This window comes from Xiphophorus maculatus, chromosome 4 (assembly GCF_002775205.1).
Source record: "Xiphophorus maculatus strain JP 163 A chromosome 4, X_maculatus-5.0-male, whole genome shotgun sequence".
NCBI classification, from domain to species: Eukaryota; Metazoa; Chordata; class Actinopteri; order Cyprinodontiformes; family Poeciliidae; genus Xiphophorus; species Xiphophorus maculatus.
The window spans coordinates 20,203,955-20,227,346 of NC_036446.1; the positions used below are offsets into that span (position 1 = coordinate 20,203,955).

Consider the following 23,392-nt stretch of genomic DNA (forward strand, 5'->3'; position numbering starts at 1 on the left):
TTATAAATGTGGATGTGCTAAAGTCCTTGGATAACAAACCGATTTCTAAGTCTTTCCAGGTCAGCAGTCTCTAATTATATTTGCTAGTACATCACAGATGTTGAATATGGAAGAACCACAGCGTTGGTTCTGTTGGACCTCAACGCAACATTTGGCACTGTTGACCATGACATATTATTGAAGAGAATATAGAGTACTTCACTGGTTCAAATCTTATGTACATAAGGGCGTCTTTGTGCCAATTGGTAAGTTCAGAGCAGACACACGTGGTGCATCCTAAGGGTCAATCCTGCATCCACTACTATTTCATAGCTACATGCTCCCACTAGCTCAGATTACAACAAGTAAAAATATTAGTTAACATAACGAACCAGATGATACACACTTCTGCAATGCTTTGTCACCAAGTGACTCCAAACCCACCCAGGCACTGAACAGTTGCTCAAAGCAAAATCAACCGTACCTTTCTCCAGCTGAACAGAAACAAAACTGAAGTTATTATCTTTGGATCTACAGAGAATCGGTGTAGAATCAGCAGCTTTAGCTTTTACAGCTAGAAACAAGTGACCAGGCCTGAAATCTAGGTGGTGATGGACTCAGACCTGAACCTTCAGTGTCACATAAAGACAGTTACAAAGTCGGCCTTTTATCGCCTGAAGAACGTTTCTAGGATTAAAGGACTAATGTCCCAGCAAGATCAAGAGAATCTCACCCATGTGTTTATCTCTAGTAAAATTGATTGATGCACACAGTGTTCTCACAGGTCAAACAATTAGACAGCAACAGGTGATTTTATTGCTTGCCTTCTACTAAAACGAGGAAAACAAAGCACATCTCCCCAGCTCAGAAGGTGAGCTACTGGTTTCCTGTAGTTCAGAGAATAGGCTTTAAAAATACTCCCATGAGCTTAGAAATCACTGAATGGCTTAGCACCAAAATACATGAAAATTGTGTTTCAGACCACTCAGATCTTCTGGTTCCAGTCTACTCTGCTTCCCCCAGAGTCAGAACCAAACATAGATAAGTAGCAATCAACTTTTATGCTCCACTAAGCTGGAGCAAACGTCCAGAAAACTTCAATACAGTCAAAAAAAATGTAGTTATTTTAACTTAAAACCACCTGTTTAGAGTTGAATTTTAAAAAAAGAAAAACTGGAACGTTGATTAATATATATGATGATGATTCTTGATGATTATCATTACTTATTTTATAACCGATTACGGTATTATATTTTTATTATGAAAAACACTTTCATCTATAAAGAAACATGACTTTATTTAATATTCAGATGAATACAGACACAGTGATGGATACATACATTTTAGCTTGTTTTTTAAAAGGAGCTTTAAGTATTCAACCTCAGTTAACAACAGCAAGAGTAACCTCAAACTAGAACTGAGCAAATGATTGAAAAAATTTAAATCATTAGCCTCAAGCACTTTGTGTGCAGTTTGACCATAGAATAAGATTTTCCTTTGTGACATACTCTTTATGGGAGCCATGGTTTATTAAAACACTACATCTCAAAAAAACATTGTAAAAAAAAAAAAAAAGAGCCATTATGTTGATTCAATAGTCACACACATTGTGTTTCTCCACATATCGACTTTGAAAATCCTGTTCTTTATTGTCAAAGTATTTCTCTGCGGCTTCTTTATGTTTTTCGATGATTACGAAAGTCGTTTTTATGGGCTGCATTTATTTTTGTGTCCAGAATAACCATTCTCCAGCAAGAAAAACATTAGAAGCCACTAAAATAATAAAAAAAAAAAATTCTGGATGGCGCATAAAACACTGGATGCAGATCTGATAGAGAGCTATTTGCACATTATTTTCTAAAGTTGTATTAAATATCAAACTTCTGATGAAGATATGCAGTTCACAGTAAAGCAAAATCACAAAGTTTTATATCCAAGGCAGAGTGAACAATCTTTGAAGTTAAAATTGGGAGAGGATAGAGAGTAAAAGGCAGGAATTTTTCAATATTTCACTGAAAGAGTGATAAACTTTTTAAACTCCAGATCTAAATCATTCAGTGAGTCAAATGTTTCTAAAAGCCACACGAATATTTTTTTTTGTTTTACACAAAACGTTAATCCCTTACACAAGAATTGTGCATCTTTTAAAACACCTTAAGTAAGACGTACTAAGAGAACAAACAATAGAAATGATAGTAAACTACTACAATTTACTTTTGATGCATTAAAGAATCCAGTTCCAATGATGACTGATGGACACAGTAAATAATTAATCAGTGTGTGCGGCAATATGTATAATTGAAAATTCAATGTTTGTCAATTCAATAATGACTAGGGCCGTTTCAGACATGTATTGTGGGCGCAACAACTGCAGAGCTTCAAGCGCAGTGAAGTCATAGCAACCAGAAGAATGATGCGGAGAACAGCAAGGCTCAAAATGCAGGAGGCAAATCCCATTAAATACATGGCTGAATATTACTTAGGAGGCAAAACTGCCTTCACAACCTTGTACTTTTTAGGTGTTTGGACTTGAAATTACCTTCCTTGTGTGGTATGACTGGATTCATCCAGGACCAGCATTCAACAGTTTGCATTAAGGGTTTACTTTCTGCAAAATGCAGAAGTACAGAGGAGGGAGAAAATCCTCTAACTATTGTGTGGATGGACCGCGTAGGCAGATAGGGTCTTTTACTCAGGCTCCCAATAATATTGGTTAATTCCTAGATTTCTCTAGCCTCTCTCAACTTGCATCACGAGTAGGCGTGGAGGAGTTTACAGCGGGGATATATTGCTACTGACTGAATACAGAGTTCTCATTCTCTCTCTCTCTTAATTGTCATTCCCCTGCTCATAGGCACATTTCTCCAGCAGATTCCCTTGAGAGAGGTTTCCCCAGAATCTACGTAAAAGGATTCCTTCCCACGCCATGGTCTTAGGAACATCTCATTTTCTTCCACCCGCGCCTCGCTCATGCACACACACACTCCCTCTCACCCTGCCACTGTGTCCTCGTGTCTCCCTCCTCGCTCACGCTTATGTTTTCTGTCTTTTTTCTTCCTCTCCCTTCACTTCTCAACACCCATCGCACCCCCCTTCTTCCTCTTCCCCATACCTTATAGATCCTCCGTGGGAGGCAGCATCTCCCTCACACAACAAGCGTGGGCCCTCCTCTGACAAATGACATGCCGGGCCCACCAGCTTTGCGTGGGGGGAGAAAAGCTTTAAGTTAAGAAGGAACGATGGATTTGATTGGATGCTGCAACTCAGGGGCTGTATCTTGGCAAGCTGTATTGGATTGGTCTCAGCGAAGAAGTGAGAAATGGACAGAAAGCTGCAATGCTGCTGTTTATCAAGCCAACAGTATGTTTTAAGGAGAAATAAATTACCATAAAACCCAACACTTCTGAAAACTGTCAAGCTTTCAACTGTGACAATAAAAACTGGTGGTAAATTTTAGACTTGTGACACATAAACATTGTCTGGACGGTGTGTGATTTTAAGTTTCAACTTGAGTCCAGGTACAGTCAAGCAAATCACTTACGAGTGCTCTTTGGCTAGCTGCTGGGCCAGAGAAATAGCTGTGGGGTCCCGGTCTAAGGCCAGGACAGTGACTTCAGAAGCCGTGTTCAGTATTGCTTTGGTATGACCACCACCTCCAAATGTCATGTCCAGGACCACCTACATGCGAGAAAGAGAGAAAACAACACATTTTTCTTACAACAGGGCTCCTTAAACACGATTCATCATCGTCATCACGATGGTAGTTTATCACTTAAGTGTTTCTTTGTCAGTAGTTCACTGTCAAGACATTTTATTCTGTCTCATCTCAAGCAACATAATTTCTATACTAGGACATAACTGAGTTTGAACAGACATTCACAAATTAAACTATCAAAGTCTATTTTAGTGTGCATATGAAAATATGTAAAGCTCATATTTCAAATTAAGGTTGAAATATATTCCTTAAATTCACCCACAGTTAGAGGTTTTAACAACATGAGTTATTTTGGTGTCTATATTTAGACTTACCCTTTACATTTTGTAAAATTTTTGACAAGTATAACAATGACTGTGGTAACAAACATGACAGGGCCAGTGATTGTTTAATCATTCTTGAAATTGGTTATAATCTCTAGCAAGTTCTGGGAAATGTAGGAGATGATGGCATGGTTTTCCAACTGATTTGCAGGCTGAGTTAGCCATTAGTTTTCTTAATAAACCTAATGACCCACAACAAAATTACTTTGGTTCTAAATGTAAAAAAAAAAGTCCTATGGCAGGGGTCTTCAAATCCAGGCCTCAAGGGCCGATGTCTTGCAACTTTTAGGTGCGTCCCCAGTCTAGCACACTTGAATCAAATGTCTGAATTACCTCCTCAGTGTCCAGTCAAGTCCTGCTGATAACCTCATTATTTGACTCAAGTGTGTAGAGGCAGAAACACATCTAAAAGTTGCAGGACACTGACCATGGATTTGAAGATTCCTGCCCTATGGAGTCAGCTGGAACTGGACACATTCATAAGACTCAAGCAGAAAATTAAATCTTTGGACACATTAAACAAACACTGGCCTTGTCATCCATGTGTAAATGGTATTGGCACACTTAATCATCTAACTATAACGAATGTGAATTACCCAAAAGTAGTGATGTGCATTTCAAAAATGGATCTGACTTGAATTCGCAAGTCAATTTTCAAAGATCCCCATTGTATAACCCACTAGTCCACTCAAAATCACTCTGTCTGATGGAACAGAAGCTATGACTACACACAGGTACTCTTTGCATGTAATACGTTATAATACTTTATAGGAATTAATATCACATTTTTCTTGCAAATAATATTGTGGGACATTTCACTGTTTATGTCCACACCTGATCTGGATGCTGCAAATGCTAAATCTCAAGAAGAATGGTGCAAAAATCATCATGATTTGCAGAAATCATCAGAAAGCAGTGTGGAAACTATTCCAATCAATACATGGCAAGGCAGGCTGGAAGCTAAGGCCCTGTAGAATGACTTGTTGGCAAAGTCATTATTACATTTCCGCTGGCATGTTGTAGTGTCCAAATGTTACAGCCAGCACCTGGCTGGACCACAAAGTTCATGTAAATTGGATGAAAGTAAATGCAGACTAATCCTGAAAGATGATATGTTAGAAGCTGCCAAGACTAGGGTAGAGGTTCACCATTTAAAAGAACAGCTACCCTAAAGATTCAGTCAGAAAAACAATAAAACAGGTTAAATGCATTGATGTGACATAATGGCCTAGTTAAATTCCAGACCTCCAATAAAAATAAAAATTTGTGTCATGATTTGAAAATTTGAATATACCTGTGTGGTATTTGGTGCCAAGCTATGACATAATCCCAATAAAAGACATGTTTTAACAAAGTTTGCTGGTTGTCATGTGTCTAAACGTGAAACAATTCAAGGGATTAGCGTACTTTTGCAAGGCTCCCTTCTCATCTGTGCCTTTCAGGGTGGTTTGTAAAAATAATTTTAACCTACGATCCTCAGCTAACATGTCAAATTAGAACACACAAGAAACTATAAGTAGCAATCACCAAACAGACAGAAAACAATGTCTACGAAAGATTGGTAACAGAGATTCCAGACATATATATATATATATATATATATATGCTGATGGAATAGTTGAAAGCCCTTTAGGGTTCTTGTATTACAGTCCCACTTCCAATGAAGTTGGAACATTGTGTAAAACATAAATAAAACCATAAAATTATCATTTGCAAATCCTTTTTGACGTACATTCAACTGAATTCACTACAAAGATATGTAATTTTAAAATTTTGTTTTGCGAATATTTACTCGTTTGGGATTTGATGCCTGCAACACATTCCAAAAACGAGATTTTATGGTCTGTATACTTTGAGTTGCTTGGTATTTCATGTAAAAAAAAAAAAAAGTAAATCAAAACAACTTATTGTCATCTGCCTTGAAATAAACTATTTATCTTGGGCATATTAATAAAAAATAACAAAGTGTGTGAATAATTAAAATAAATGTAAAGTCCCAATGAGCTTTTAAGTAAGATTAAAAAAACATAATTGTGAAAACTAAGGTTTTTACTTTTATGGTAAGGATTTGAATCTGTACTGCTAAATGTTTTACAGTATCCTTTACAAGAAGACAAAGTATTGGAAATCTAATTCTTTTATTTTCTACATTTTACTGAAGTCTTTGCATTTTTCCCCAACAGAACTCAACTACTTTAGACAAAGGTTTCACGTAATCCCATAACCTTCCACAGTTAAAGTATAAGTGTTACAAATATTACTTTATTAATCTTGTCTCTAGGTGAGAGAGAGCAGTAAAATGTGCAATAACTGTCAACCGTTATGCAGCATATTTGATGCTAGCTAGTTTCTTAAATCTCCTCTTTGGGTAACACAACTGAAATCAGATTTCAGAAATTATTAAATGAAAGAAAATCACTACCTGATCAGTCTGAGATAGAAAAGAAATGATCACATTTAAGTTTTTTCTTCTTCTTCACATGTCCCCTCTGGTAGTTCTTAGATTTTGATAAAATGTTAGGAAATAGATGTAAAATGAGACTAAAGGAAATGCCACCTTTTCTCCACAAAAAAACATTAAACATGTCGATCGATAGTGACGTGGAAGGTAGGGTGTGTGCGTGCATGTGTGAGGGAAGAAGTGATCAATGGCGGTTCCCTCTCCTTTCCAGCGCACAGCAGCAGATGGGGAGGGGGTGTGGGCTAGTGGGATGAGTCACACGCATAATGAACTTGCCTGTTGTGCTATTCAATAAAAAAAAAGGGAAAAGTAAAACAGAAACACATACAGCAAAGTAGGCTGTTTCTATAATAATTGTTGATACAGGTAAACCAGGAGGCAAACTGGCTGTCTTCTAGAGTGAACTGAATCTACCAAGATGATCCTTTGTCACACTGTATGAAAACTGTGAGCTAAAAGCTACGCAAGCGTTTTTACGTCAATTATGCAAATGATATGAAAATGCTCCATAGTTTTTTTAGAAGTGGTTGCTGGTTGTTATCAGCTGGATAGATTAAAAATAAAACTACACATTTTTACTAGGTTCAAAACTAAATCTCAACTCAAATACCAAAGCATAAAAATTAAAATCTCCATGTTTAGGTCATTCAGAAAAGGTTAGTTCCCTCTGTGGAAAACAAGGCTCCTTGAAAAGAAACGATGTTGTAGAGAAAAAAATATCTTCAGGTATATATCTCTTCTTGCCAGATTGACAAAACAACTCATTGAAAAGATTTGGTGGTAACAGGTTTGGCATTTGCAAATATGACTGACACCAAACTTGGATATGAGTCATTCACATTGATATTTCATGCAGAACGGTGTCTGCGAGGCCCTCACCTAGAATGTGCCTATGCAGAGAAAGCAGTAGGCTTCCACGGTACAATATGGGTGATTTTGGATGCTCAAATGCACTGATGAAAGAAGAAAATTATTTAAAAACAGGTATATGCTCCTTTCTGTATTTTGTGGTCTTTGAGAGGTGTGCAATATCTGCCTTTCCCAGCAGAGGGAACAGAAGAGTTAGGAGTAGTCCCTGTTGCGCAGTCCAGCAGTGAGGCTGCAAAGTGCTTTTATCCAGGACACATAAGCAGTTATCACTCAGCATTATTAATGGGGGATTTCTTTCATAAACAAAAACAAAACTACATTAAAGACTCATTTGACCTGGTCTATACATGCTTTACTTTTGAGCTTTTGAGAAAAGAAAAAAAACAGTCACGTTTTTACATAAACAAAACACAGCATGTGCAAGAGTATATTATGTCAAGACCATGTGGCAAACAAGACTCTCATCTCGAGCTTACTTGTGGTTGAATTCATTAGGAAAAGGGGAGCAGGAACCTGAGAGAAGCCTGAGTACTCACCTAAATCCTACTTGTGACTCCCCAGCCCAGGTCAGTTACAGTGGGGGATCTAAAATGTCATTGAGGGGAGTTTTTACAGATCTTGTTACACCAACACACAGACCATTAGGGAGACAGATACACAGGTACAGGATCGCTTTTCTTGTCGCGTCCGTTGCCATGGTAAGACTGGAGGTAACCGGTTGCATTTCTTTCTCTGTCACACAAAGTTCATGGCAAGTTACAAGTTTGCAGAAATTTGGAAGGGAGGGGGTGCAGTAAAAAAATACTGTAGATGAGGACAGAGCTTCAGGTTTGCATTAAAGACAGTGGTTTTAGGTTTACTGATTGCTTAGAGAGAGCATTGCATTTTACATAAATCTAACTCAAAACTGCTGCTCTGCATAGCCGATATTAATATTATCTTAAAATGTGTTGTTAGTGCCTCAATCTCTCGCTTGTTTCCTCATTTGGAAATCTGTTTTACTTTAAAATGGGCAAGTAAAGTTTCTCTGTCTCATTTAAATGAGTCTAATAGCTCTGCACACGGGCATAGCAGGTAGGAGGCGGACGTGCACAAAACAGATGGCCAGTGAGAGCAGACAAACTCAAACGGCATGAAAGCTTCCCACAATTATCCTGTCAAGAGATTATGTTGACGGTGATCAGTCATGTCTGAGACTCATGCAGCCTTCTGCCTCATCTACCTAAATTAATTACAACACATACATTCAATACCACATGTACCAGTAAGTAAGTAAGTAAGACAGAGTAGGTCAATGAGGGATAAAGAAGCATGAAATACTGTAAAAACTCTTTGCCACAGGGCTCCTTCCAAATGCCTCCCTCTATGATGAACTAATCTCTCTTTTGTTGAAGGAATGCTACAGAGTTACAACAAATACTTTCATTCTTCATCCTTTCAGTGTTGTTTGCACTCTCCTGGCAAGAGTTTAAACAAATGTAGTCAAAGAGGTATTTCAACTGGTCAAGACAAGACTCGTCTGCTAGTGTAAAAACAGGCTCAGTTCATTTAACAAAAAAAAACAAACAAAAAAACCCCAATTACTCATCTGAAGTTTGTAGGTCATTTCCAAAACTGGGAATGAATAAATTTAACCTGACATGCAGACAGTGTTTTTCCCGGTACATTAGAGGAAACTTTTTATTTTAGGTGTTCCCTGGTGTTAGGCTAAGAATTCAAAACAGAGACAGAAATAAGTTTGGGAATTTGATCAAGGAAAAAGTGACCGTGTAGTTACACAAGTGTCTTGGAGTACATACAAGATTGTCAAGACATGACGTTATTCCAAAAGAATGGGTTTAAGAATTACACATGTGCGATCATATAAATTAACTCTGATTGGGAAGCCTGCCGCCCTGTAGGTAGAAAGGCTGTAAAATTGTGAAATAAAAAACCTATGCGTGTAACATTTTTATTTGTCAGTAAGAACAGATAACATATTTCTAGTCAAAAGTTTACACAAACTCATTAATGTAGAGCATTTTCTGTTTTATTATAACTTTTCTTTCTTCCCTTAGTCCTCATGATTGCTTACAGCTGTTAGTTTTTCTTTGTTTGACAGAAGGCCTTGGATTGATCAGCACTTAACTATGGGAAAGTACAAGGATCTAGGTGAAGATGTAAAAGAGAGGATTGTAGATTTGGAAAAGAAAATGTTTTCATTTACAAATAAATATTGATTCCGAGTTTTTCGGTTCAGTCATTTACTTGAATGTGCCACTTATTTGCCAAGATCTGGAAAACAACTTAAATTGTCACCATCAGATGAAAAGAAATTGATTAAGGTCTTCAGAATCGATCCAGGAACCACTAAGACTCAAGTTTACAATGGACAGGAAACTGCAGAAACACCAGTATCACCACACAACATGTCACAACAAGTTTAACGTTGGAGTGGTCAGAGAGGGTCTAAAATGATCTAAAATTGGCATATTCAATCTTAATTTAAATTTGCTGTTGCTCACATGAACAGACTAAATGCAACAATAAGACTGAGCTATTTTGCCAAAAAGTTGAGATAATTGTTTAGTGGAAAAAGGTTGAGGCTTTCAAACCCAAGATCACTGAACTGCTTGTCATGCATAAAGATTAATTTCCCTTTTGTACTCAGAGATAACAAAAGGTGAGTGCAATAATGGCGAAATAGGGTTACTTCTAAATTCTTCAACTTCACCTCAAATTAGTTTTGAATCATATAGCTGAACTCATTTGAGCGTTCCGATAAGACAGTTATCATGAATGCACCTCAAAACTGGTTTCGGATTAGTTAGGCTAACATTAAGTTGTGGAACAACTTTCCCAAAATTTTAACCCCAACCATATTAAAAAGTTATGAAGTTTTCTTAAAAGTTAAGTCAAAAACAAAGTAGCTTACATGAATTCTGCAAATTCCATTTTGTATATAGTATTTGAGCCTATCTGACCTTGTATGAATTGGAGAAAACCATAATCAATTCCAAATAGTGCAGACTAGAGGTAAAGTAGGGAGCTACTTTACCTCCCTACTTGATGGTAATCAGACATTACCATCATAAACAAACACAGGTGTATGTTTTATGATGGTAATGTCTGATTCCAACCTGGGAGCTCACAGTACACCTGTGACTCAATCATTTTGGACCACAGTTAAATGTCACAGACGATAATGAAGAAATAATTGCCATGAAATTTGGTGTCCTCAGTGGACAGGAGTTTTAATCTGATGAAGGTTATTATTCAAAATCCAGGTTTAGACACACTTCATTAGGTACTGATGTTAGGAGAATAAAATAATTTACAGACATGCAAATGCTGTTTAAAATATGAACGGAACAATCAGCATGATGTAGTGAGGGAATTGGAGGATATGTTTAAACATCTTTCTCAGAAGGTTCACACATAAACAACATAACAAATAAAAATGCTGCTTTGAAAACCAAACTAGAGTGAAGCATATTAATATTGGTCAATTTCAGTGTTTTTCCAAATAAAAGTATAAAATACAGGGAATTTTGGAGTCTGATTATTTAATGCTCTTAACTTTTAATCTTAATTTCTTTAGAATGGCTTTTAAGTTGCTTCCCTATACATGTTAAAACTAGCGGCATTATACATTGGCTGCAACACTGAGTTCCAGCCTGGGGTCTTTCCGAATGGACTTTGCATGTTCTCCCTGTGCATGTGTGGGTTCTCTCTGGGTACTCCAGCTTCCTCCCACAGTCCAAAAAAATTACTTAGGTCATATGGTCTCTTTAAATTTTCCTTGGGTTTGCTTGCTTGTTTGTCCTGTGATGGACTGGCGTGTATCTGTTAAGTCTCCCGTTTTGGCAGAGAAACTACCATATTCTACCCCGGCATGCTCCCTGTAAATTTCTAGTAGTAGAGTAATGCAACACCCCTCGCCCCTCTCCAACTTAGACAGTATTCAGACTTCAGCATGGCTTTTGAAACTAAAAAGCTTTCATGAAATGTGGCTAATTACATTTCATGTATAATGAACTGGTCCAATTATTAAATTTTTTATAGACTCGTGTTAGTTTAGAAACTTAACTAAAGTGTGACAATAAAAGCAAAAACAAAAAGTCTGTAAGTGGACAAGAACTTTTTCGCAGCAATGTAAGTATGCAATACCAAAAACAAAAAGGGTAATATTTCGAAGAAAGTAGTTTTGAGAGTGCCAGACATTTTGAATGTGCAGTTGGTCTCATTTTTTCTCATTTTTCTAAGAACATTCCTAGTTTGGCTTGTCTGGAAGATGACATCAGTTACTGGCTGACACATCTGTGTAGCTTTCACGGTAGCAGGAGACTGAGGACAAACTCAAAAAACTATCTGAAGAATTTCAGGAGGCTGGCGAGCAAGTTTGTTATGGTGTCTCCCCAAACCTTATATAGCAACTTTTAGGCACAATCTAGACTGTTATAAAACACATAGGAAAGGTTAAGCATATTTATGTTCCCTCTTATGTCACTTTGCTTTACAGATCCTAAGGATTTATTAGGGTTCACAAAGCCATGAAGTAACAGCAGCAAATTAATGGAATTTGTGGAAAAGTAACCAAATCAGTCAAATCTGTAATGTGCAAGTACAATCTTACACTGCATAACGTTAAAAAGAAAAACAAATAATAAACGTTTAAAAACTGCAACATTGGGAATCAGAAGACTAGAAATGAAGGCATTACTGTTGCTGAAAGGTTTGTCCTTCTCTCCTTATTTGGTTTTGTTTTTAACTTAAAACACATCTAACAGTATTACCACAAGATTGAGAGAGAGAACAGAGATTGAACCTAGAGGCCTGATGAGGAAAGAGAAAAACAACACTAGGCTCGAAATGCAGAAGAGGGATCACCCTTCGTGAGGACAGTGAAGGCCTCCAGGACAACAAGACCTTTTAATTTCCAAGTTTTAAAGTCAACTTAAGCAAAAACTGTTTAGACAAGTTGAAACAAATCAACGTTTACGTTTAGTTGGAATTTTACTGTCACAAATCAAGGTTTGTTTGGGTCTAAAAACCTGAAAGAGAACTAAATCCAAGAGGGGAAACATGATGGGAGTAATAAAATGAAAGTAGGAAATTACTAAATTACAGCTAGGAAATATAACTTTTATGGACATGGATGGATACAGAGGCACCTTTCACAGCTGATTGTAAAAAGTAATGTGTACTTTTACAATGAGTAGCAGAACTAATGTTTAAATTAGTTTTCCTTCTGATTTCATTTTGTTCTCTTCTTGAAGATTCTTGAAGTCCAAAGCAAACTATTCATGAGAATCAAAATGTTTTTCAGTGATAGTTTCAGTTCAAATAGAGGATATTTTTTAACAATTTGTTTACAACTATGTCCTGCTGAACGCTGTCCAGGGTGCTGATCCTGGGACCATTGGAGATGTGGGACGTTAAGACAGGCCCTTGAATTCATTCGACAGCAAAATATACTTTAAAACAATTTACCTGAAATAGAGAATGTACAATGCTGTGAAAGTGTTTGTTCCCTTACAGATTTCTTCTGTCTTTGTTTTTTTCATTTTGAATATTTTTTGACAGTATTAACCTTTAATATGACAGGGAAACGGATGGAGACAAAAGGGAAAGACATGTAATAAATGCCCCAGGACTTAGAAACAAGCCTAGGACAACTGTATTGAGGATTGCCTCTGCATATGGTAAGCTTTCTCAACCATCCGAGCTACCCAACACCCGTTTTTTGTCAGATCATCAAATGTTAGTATTAGATTAAAAACATAATCTGAGCAAATACAAATAGCATTTTTCAAATTATGTGTTCCTTTTTATGATTTTTCTGTCTTTAGAGAGGTTTCATTTAAATCTCTTGGTCAGGTAATAGTAATGCCTGAAGTTGGCTTGTGAAATTGGGCTTACCTTTTTAAAAATATTTTTGTTAATTACAGTTAATTCATGATATAACAATGAAGATAGCTTTGTTTTTGCTTTCTTTCCTTAATGAATCACGTCCTCATTTGAAAACATTTTACACCTTTTAGGTTATCTTTTCTAGATATACTAATGTTGCTTGGTACTTAATGTTTAAATGAACATTTAAATGTTAAAAAAGCAAAAATAGAAGGGCACTGTTTCACAGCATTGTACAATTGTAAAATATTGTCTGTAACCTCAACCACATAAGTGCTAATTATTTTCTAAAAACAACATTTGCATAAATGATGTAACTCTGCTTAATAATAAGCTAGAGTGTATGATAAATCTATTACTCAAAGTGTTGGTTATTTAGCAGTGCAATCAGATGCCAGTCTAGAATATGAATTATGCAACATTACATCACTAATTAGGCTCATTGTCATAATGACAAATCATTTCCTGTTTTGAAAGTTGTGTTTTTTTGTATCATTGTAAAGACAATGCATTGTTTTAAAGCCTGATTTTCACTAATCAATTACTTAGGGTGTGATTAAAAAAACTAATACCATCTCTCCATTTATTTCAGACCATATCCTAATATATTTCTCCTCCTCTTTCATATATTTTCCTCATTCATGTACCCATCTTTTTGTACCAGGATTATCAGATATTTTCTCGAAGCGCTGTTTCAGTTCTGTTAATACAGTTACCTTTCTTATTAAAAAGTAGCCTCAAAAATGTTTCTATAACAAGGAAACCCCCAGTCTCATTCCTCCTCCACACGGAAAAGGTTCATAAAGCCCATGTCAAGTGTCCACCCACTTCAAAGAGTCCAAAGACACCTCTTACATCGCACTGATGCTGAGGAGTTCCCCGGAGAGACAAGGATAAAAGATATGTCTATGATTTCACACACTATGAGCATTTAAGTTAATATTGACTGTATGCGGGCATTTCAAAGTAACAATAAGTCACCTTGTGTTTTACAGACTGCACTTGCTTTAAAGATCAAATGAGACCAATTATAATTATAAAAACCCACAAACAAGCTCACTGTAAAAAAAAAAAAGAAAACTAGATAGAAGTCTCCCATTTTGGATTTACTTTGTTACACTTGCACACCAGTGATTGTATGTAAATACTTTGACATGCAAGAAGCAGGCACATCTAGAACAGACACCAGAGGGCATCAGTGGTGGCATCACGAGTGGCGTTTATTTAGCAGTGTCCGGAGAGTCCGACAGTCAACAGAAAGGTGAAGGTCACAAGTCACAGAGGATGACTTGGTGACACGAGACAGACTTAACAGTCTTAACAGCACTTGATAGAGATCGATAAATATCAGCTGGAAGTTTGAATGAGGTCAAATGGTCATATGTGTCGCATTGTTTTGATGCAGTTTTGTACCAGTTAACCATTACTATGACCTAGTTCTAGGTTCGGCTCAACTTTTAAACTAGATTCCTTTTCATAGTTTGGCAGCTAAGTATTTCAAATTAAGTTCAAAGTTGCAATATTGACTTATTCGCTTTGGATCACAAATATGTTGGAGTATAAGAAAGTATATGAGGAAATCATTCCAGCTTTAGTATCTCCATGTTTCCAGAGAAAAAATATTTAAATGGGGAAAACAGCAAGCATACAACAGGAGAAGTCCTAAGAACAGAACACCTTGTGAATTTGTTTCAGCACATCTAAGGAAGACTCATTTTCAGCATGATCCACTGAACGACCTCTCACCTTTCAGGAGGCAGTGAACTGTAAAACTAGCATACATATCCGTAGAGCCATAGAGAAGGTGAACCATTCTCTACAGCAGATGAATTCAGTGGTTCCACCTGGAAATATCATAACCTTTATTGCAATACTTGCTAAAAGTAATTCCTGTCTTGGGTCTTTCTATTTTTTAGGAAAACATTACCCTGTCCATATTTCAAAACCTAACGTAGCCTCACATTGTTTTGTGCTTAATCAAAACCATTAATCTTGAGATTAATGGTTTTAACCTGACATTATTAATGGAGATAAACATTAATCTTCCTGCAAGTGATCAAATGTTAGTACTTCTGTCAAAAGTCAATTCATCACTGATCGCAAATTGTTTATGGTTGGTCAAAAATACTCTTATCAATAATCTGAATTAACCATTTTATAAATCGACAGCTTTATTGTTGAATTAATACATTTTTTTTTTAACATCCAGCTATGTCTGCAGTAGTTTTAATGTGGAGATACCATGAACTGACAGGCTCCATAACTTACTTCCTGAGATCTAGATGTAACCTTTGACCCTAAAGAGCTCAACTTTGAATACAATTAAAGTAAATTAAAGAATTCAATTACGGTCTCCCTCTTCTCCTATACCCTGCTGTATTTTAATAAAATAAGCATTGCTTTTGTTTTACCTCTTATTCTCATGATTTGAGCTGTCGTTCTGTTTATCTGCTGTGCGGCCAAGCTTTTAACAATTAGTCATTGTCAAAACAGCCAGAACAAAAGTAGAAACTCCAAAGGGTCGTAGGAGACTCTAGTGAGATAGTACAGATGACGAATTTACGTCAGACACTTTCTGCAGTTGAGAGGAGAGGAGAGCAGAGCAGACTGGGTGGAATAAATTAGCCCTAAGGTACAACTTCAGGTCACCCCTTTGGTCATTAATTGGAGGAACCTGATGATACAGAGTTCAGTGGCATGCCCCATCTGCAAGTTTTTTCCTGAGGATGAGGCAACATCCTGGTAAAGTCTTTCTACAAGACAATGCATAAACAGTTGAACTGGTGTCCCTGTATGATATTAAGGTCTTTGTGTGGTCAGTCAAGTACCAGATCCTTCAACCAAAAAATATAATAAGAATAGCTCAAACATTAAATCCATCCCGGTGCCAATCTGATAGATTTCAAGAGTAAGCTACAACAGATATGGATTAACTTATAGCAGAGATCAGTTAAATCAGCTTTATGACTTTGTAACCAGGTGACATAGACTGAATTGGAACCAGCGTTGTGCTGGTAGTGCCGACTACATATCTTTGTTCTCATAGCATACTTACACAAATAGTGGCACAACCTTCCAACAAGTTCCATTTATTTTATTTCCACCAGTCTGGGTGCTTATTTTTTCATGGCAATGAGTGATTTTAATTTTTATAAATAATGTAAAACATATATGAACTAAACTAAAATAAAACATATACATCTCAATATACATAAGACATAAACTGTGCCTGGATCTTTCATTCGAAGGTTTAGTCTGAGCATGTCCAAGCTGCAGGAAGAGGATTCTTGTCTGCAGTCTGGTGTAGTCATATCTTCAAAGAACAATTTGTGTGACAGAGTGATATAGGCAGCATTTTTATTTACCTAGCATATCCTAAATGTTTGCAAATTAAAGCACTGTTGGGATCTGACTTGGAGGCAATGAATGACAACTGTGAAAAAAAAAAAAGATTGGACAATAAAAAAAAAAATGAAAAGGGAGGGACCTGTACTGCGTGCATGAGTCATCACTCTCAACCTCCATCCCCCAGTCAAACTGTTTTTTTTTTCTTTGCAGGTTAGAGAGCTACAGAGCTGCATGTTTTTATATGGAAAGAATCCTTTATGCAGATAACTGGAGACAGAACTTATTAGGCAAAAGATTTAGAGCTGCATCAAGAATCAAATCAAGCCACTAAAACATAATTTTACATGCAGAAAAGAAATCTACCTTCTTATTGTTTTACTCTGAAATCTGCTGTATTTGGGTGCGGTTGCGTGTTTATATTCATTTTCACCACATTTATATATTGACACTTCTGTTTTAAGTTAAAAGAAAATGAAACATCTACAATTGCCTTCAAATAAACATAATACATTTATATGCAAAATTGTTGATTTTAAAAAAATCTAGTCTATGATACTATATAGACTGCTGGCAAACATGCTTGCCATTGAAAAGCATATCCTAAAAATTTATATAAAAAGATCCAAAGTCCTTGATTGTGTAAAATCAAAAATGTCATTAATAAACTGCTTGGTTTTCATTTTTCATTTGACATTTTCTTGAAAACACACACACACAAATAACTATTTCATTCATTTACTTCCAAGCCAAAGACTTATTTCGCTCAAGATAACTCTGACTTTCTAACATTTGATTGCAAAACATAAACATGTCAGTGCAATTTTAGATTTTCTGGTGTAAAAAAATGGTGGACATTAAAATATTTTTAACTATTTGGGATTTTAATATGGTACTCATTATTCTGCAAATAATGACAAGGACAATGGTTCTGATCTGAAGTTTTTTTAAGTAATAGTATTAAGACTCTGTTGTAGCAGCCGGCTCTTGTGCTTCTTTCAATAACTCTTGTGAGACTTCACTGCCTTAACTGGGGTCGACTTGTGTTTAATTGAATTTATTAAACATAATTACGATTTTGCACTTGTCTGTAAAATGTCTAACAGCTTGTGTGTGTCCTGAGAAAAGGGAAAAAATCCAATGATTCAGTTGAGAGTACTACCTGCAGATCTGAGCGATGACATTGTGTGAAAGCACAGATTTGGACAATATGACATTGTATTTGCAGAGAAGAGTCTATCTTGAATAATTAGAGGTGAATGACTTTAATCTGCTAGACGAACAATGAATAGGTCTGATGTGATCATAGCTTTCTCCCCCATATTCAACAGGAGTATGCAGCATTTTCAGTTAATTCATTTTTGATGCATTGTATAGACCTGATCGCACATAGGATTGAGGTTAACAGATGTAGGATTTGGAAAAATGATAAAAATTTCAATATTTGGTACTTCTTATGTTTTGATCTCCTAAAGTGTGGATATTTTGTTGAGGAATGTATGAATGTCCCAACTGGTTAAAAGTCACAACTTTTTGCAGCATAAACATCTATTACAAACCATTACAGGTAGATTTAATTCAGGTGTGTTGGACCAGAAAAGACTTCTAAGACAGGACACTGTCCCTTGAGGACTGGAGTTGTAGACTTCTGCTTTATACGCTGACTGCTAAAAGTCGCCACCTGAACCAAGTAGATAGATATGAACCTCTTACTGGACAATTGCTGAATGGGTAATTATCTTTTGGTTGGCAATAGGTTAGGGAGATAAAGTGAGTGTCTCATCCTACCCAGTTTCTACTATACAAGCTCCTGTGGGCACTGCTATGGCATCTTAAAAGTAGAATTTAACATAAATATGTATTATATGTATATATTATAACATATAATAATATGCAATAATATGTCATTTTAAAACGTGGTGAAAATATTTTTGCAATTTTCTTTGGTATGCAAAATTCTAAAACTGAACCCAATTTTTTGTCCGCCAATACGGTACCTATGATTAGTAATTTTGTAAGATTTAGTAATAAACACAAAAGAATTTTTATGTTTGAACATATTTAAATAAGTCATCTCAGTGCCACTTCGGAGCAATAAAGCAGGCAAACTCAAGCGTAAAGGCAAAACCAAACTTGGAAGTTTACAAGTTTGGTTTTGCATACTTGTCAGTAAAGAGGATGTTGCACTGATCAGTCTTCAAGTAGCAGCTTAGTCAGATCTAATCTTTTTAGCTGCAAGTATATTAAATATTGTTTCACAAGCATTTAGGGAAGTTATTGATTACTTGGACAGCTGTATCTCTGTGTCCTGAGACTCACTGCTTGTGTTCACAACGTTCAGCACAAGGCATCTTCAAAACAAAAACAAACCACTATTTGTTCCACTATTAGGACAAGCTGAGCTCTGCATCCAGCATATCCTATCCTCTTTCTTGTAGCTTTCAAACTTGTAATCTATTGGTTCCCATAACCTATGCAGATGGGTGATCAAGCACCACCCTTAAAGCACTGATTATTCTTTTCATTGTGCATCCAGTTTGCCTAAAACTGTTTTTCTATGACTGTAACACAAATCTACGGACATTTGATTAAATAGAAATCCTGACAGGAGAGGTAGGAGACACTGATCTACATAAATGTAAAAATTATTGAGAGAAAAGACAATCTCTGGTTTCAGCTATAGAAGTAAAGTGCTATATATAGCAATTTCTTCCTTTCCCTTTTTTGCTGCCTTCTGCGTCACAATACCTATATAAAAACTGGCAGAACTAACACTTCTATCTTTTCAACAAAAGACCATTTAAACTGGAAAATAAAGGTTTTTGTTTTGTGCAATAGCTTTATTTTAAAGAAATATAAGGCACCATGTAGGACGCCAACTTCCATTATTAAATAAAAGCTTTAACTAATGATATGAAAGAATCCATCTTTGTTTTACCAAGAAACATGAAATAAGGTCACAATTACGCCCTGGATCTATTCAAAATGATTTTGTGCTTCATTGGTGCATGCACTGAAGAAATTCTCTTAAGTGTAACACTACTGTCAATACAGTGGGACAAAGAAACAATGCAAACTACATAAAGCCCAAGAAAACATACAAGTAAAAGTGAAAAGAGGGGGTGGAACCCTTTAACTATATTCACAAAATGTAAAGAAGCAACAGAAAAGATGGCTTTCTCTCCTGAAGGTGAATTTCATGGCTCTAAAGGAAGACAAAAGATGAACAGGGCCAAGTCCATTAGGGCGCGCAAAGAGGAAACAAACTAGAAGGCTTGATAATTGTAAAAAGAAATGTAGAGGCATTTAAGATGAAGCTTCCAGTAGTTCGAAGACTGGGTTGACAGTGTATGAAATGAAAGGAACTAGGCAATGGGGTGAGGTTGTGAAAGTAGCTTGAGGGAGGCGATGGACTTGAAGGAAAGCTTTGGAGGAAAGCTTCACAGCGTCTTAAAAACTCATTTTTGGTGTATTCAGCCCAACCTCTTTTTTACCAATGCTACTTCTGTTTTCTGTATTGTAGGTTGATCATATTGGGGTAACCAGAGATTATGTCAATACCTCTATATTGTTAATGCGAAGGATTAGCATTTAGAGTATCTAAATGATACTCTAATCATTTAGAGTATTTTTGCATGTTTTTATACATGCAAAAATACATTTGCATGTTTTTGCAAATACATGCAAATACATTTGAATGCAAATACAATTTCCAAATGTATTTGTTGGAAAAATAAATTAAGTCCTAACCTGAAATATGTAATTGCCGGCACACACAAAAACACTGTTTTCAAGATATTATGATAAAGTAACAGTATTATTAAGGTTACTAGCGATTGCATACAATGCTTTCAGAATTCAGAAGATCAGGGTGTTTTACGTATGTTTTACTCTTGGCCCAGGTCTGTAAAGTCATTAGCTTCAATATGCCAAAAATTATTTTAAATGATCAACTAAAAATCGTTATTAGTATAACAGCAATCTACTCCTAAAGAGCTTTGACTCTTTCCGGTTGGAAGGCCTCCTTGCCATCACCCTAATATTTAGCTGCCTCCACAGATTCTTTATCTGATTTAAAGTGGGACTCCAGCATACTCCAAAACATCATTGTTACAACCGGTTAGAAAAAGCATTTAGGTAAAATTGAAGATTATTTAGCCTAGGATTTATGTTTAAGTGAAGGTACTTTCACAAGGATGTTGATGCCACAACGTGAATGAAATAGCTTTAATTTTCAAATTTATTTGCTCTTAACTCGCTACCGTTTTCCTTTTCTACAAGACACCTTGCTGCAGAGACAATGTTCCCCAAAGCAACAAGTGATAGCAAAAGAAGAATCTAGATGAAGTATATAGTGTACAAACTTACCAGAAGTTACTATCAACAGGCATCATTTTTAAGTGAGTTTGACATTTATGAAAAGTTTGTAGTTATTCCTTCTGTAGTTTTATTCAGCCATGGACAGATTTACAGACATCTATGCAAAATGCCTAGGATTCACCAAACTGCATAAGGACTGCCTATTTAGTACAGTTAAGAAATTATATCATAGCTTCTTTTAAAAAACTTAAACTGTCCATTTAGCCTGTACAGGAAGGTGTGTACATATCAATAATATGCCTAATTTTTAAGAGTGACTTTTTAATAAGAAGCCATGCTAGTTTTGTGCGTGCCGTTCTTTTAGGGTACACCAAAGTTTATACTAAAGGTTGGATCCCAAGCATAACTGTTCTTTAAATGTTGTTTTTGTCAACAAGGATATAGTTAGACAGAAGAATTTGGGTCTTTAGCTTTCCTTAAAAAAATGAATGTTCCACATTATCTGCTCATAAAACATTGAACAGACATTCCAGTGATTAACTCTAATCAAGGACATTCTAGGTGGTCTGTAGAAGTCGGCATTATAAATGAACACTGAGAAATGACTAAAGAAACCTGTGGCACTGGCTTAGGTCAGCTCAGTCATGTAACGTCAAGCTGACATGGTCCTTCCTGCCAAATTACCTAAGAAAAAGAGTGGGCAAGTAATGGGAATGCTCTAGCTTAGAACAGAACCTTATCTAAATGTCAAAGGAGAACATATAATGTTGGCTGCACATGATGTACTACAACTAAACTGAAAAGGTGTTAGATGAAGGAACAGATCACAAGCAAAACCAGTGGAAAAGGTTTGTGAAAAACTATTTTAAATAAGCTTAAACTGGACTTTACTGCAGGACCGCGTCAGACAATTATGTTAAAAGGGATTTTACAACTGGTAAGTTGATGCCAATCATCTTCCTCTTTGTTTTAACTATTAGGTGTCAGGGTGAGTGTAGAATTACCTAATTTACTTTACAGCATTTCTTGAGTCTATTTGTCCAGATGATTATTCCATATGTGCACAAATAATTTTAAAAAATTTATTTGAAGAAAAGAAATCCTTTGGAAATTGAGATTTACTGTAAAAAAAAATTATTTATACCTCAGTCAAGAAAGGAAAATGATCTATTATGAATAATACATGTTTTTTATCATCCTGAACATATTTAAACAAAAGACTGCTGATAATGTAGTTGGCCCTTTTTCTTACACAGATTCATGCATGCACACGCACACACACACGCCCGCACACGCACACACACTGAATAAAGATGTGTTGCAAGAATGAGTCATCTCCATCCAGCTGTCCACAGGGCATCCATCTGATAAGCATACCCACACTCTCACATCAGGAAAAAATGTAAACATTGCAATAAAACCTGCTGTAATAAAATCAATTCTGCATTAAATATGGATTCCAATGTTATACTATTCAAATACTTGGCATTCAAGCTATATGCAAATACAGTTCTCTGGGCTTAATGTTGTAGAAGCGCAGTCTTCCCCCAATCTGTCCAAATCAATGTAGTTGTCTTACAAATCCTAGATGTAGATTATTTTCTCTCACACATCCATTGATCTTACTTACCACTCTTTCTGCCCTAAGAAAATCCTTTCAGAAGGTTTACTTGTAAGAGATTTTTATTTTTTTATTTTTATTTTGGTAGAACAACATAAAGAAAAAAACATATAGGTAACCTATTCTCACAGGCCATTTTATTAGCTACACCATGATAGTTTCAACTTACATCCTCTTTCATCGTCATAATACTGTCATTGTCTGATGGCATAGATTCAGCAACTGGCCTAAAACATTTATCAGAAATGTTGTTCCATATTAACATAATAGCATCACCTATTCAACAACATTCCAAATTTTTGTACTGCAGGAGAACCCAGTTCTGTCCTTCTGAGTTCCTATCCTGCAACTTTTAGATACAACTTTGTTCCAACACACCAAACCTGGACTCCTTCATCAGAGTATCATGAAGGTATCACAGAAGCCTGGCATAAACCCACTCGGTTGAATTAGGTGTGTTGGAAGGAGATGCAAAAAAAAGTTGCTGGACAGTAGATCTCGAGGACTAGACTTAGGTATTCCTACTCTTCTGGATAGAGATATGATAGAGAGAAATCAAGAGTCCTTTTCAGATCAAACTTCTGCAAGAAAATTCGCCCACGCGATTGCCGCACACTAGAAAGTTATTTTGTAAGCATAGGGTCTGGATGTCGGCAAAAATATACAAGTTCACTTTGACCATCCCATTTGACCAATAACCATGCCATGCTCACATCGATCAAAGTGAAATGAAGTCATTGTGATTGGATCAGTGGCCAATCAAGTCAGCAGGCAATTGAATGGGTGTAGGCTGTCGGTGGTTGTATATTTTGGGAAGAATTTACTTGAGTTGAGTGCTAACAGGTATCATTTGTTTAAAAGACGCA

At 36.2% G+C, this 23,392-nt stretch overlaps 1 protein-coding gene across 2 annotated transcripts in view; it reads right to left on the minus strand.

The window, feature by feature from the left end:
* The window catches only part of mettl15 (methyltransferase like 15), a 55,700-nt gene that overhangs the window by 21,434 nt on the left and 10,874 nt on the right, over window positions 1-23,392 (minus strand). For both annotated transcript variants that reach the window (XM_023332857.1, XM_023332856.1), the window contains exon 3: window positions 3,521-3,657. In XM_023332857.1, the coding sequence (XP_023188625.1) occupies window positions 3,521-3,657 (137 nt within the window). The remainder of the gene's footprint in view (window positions 1-3,520; window positions 3,658-23,392) is intronic.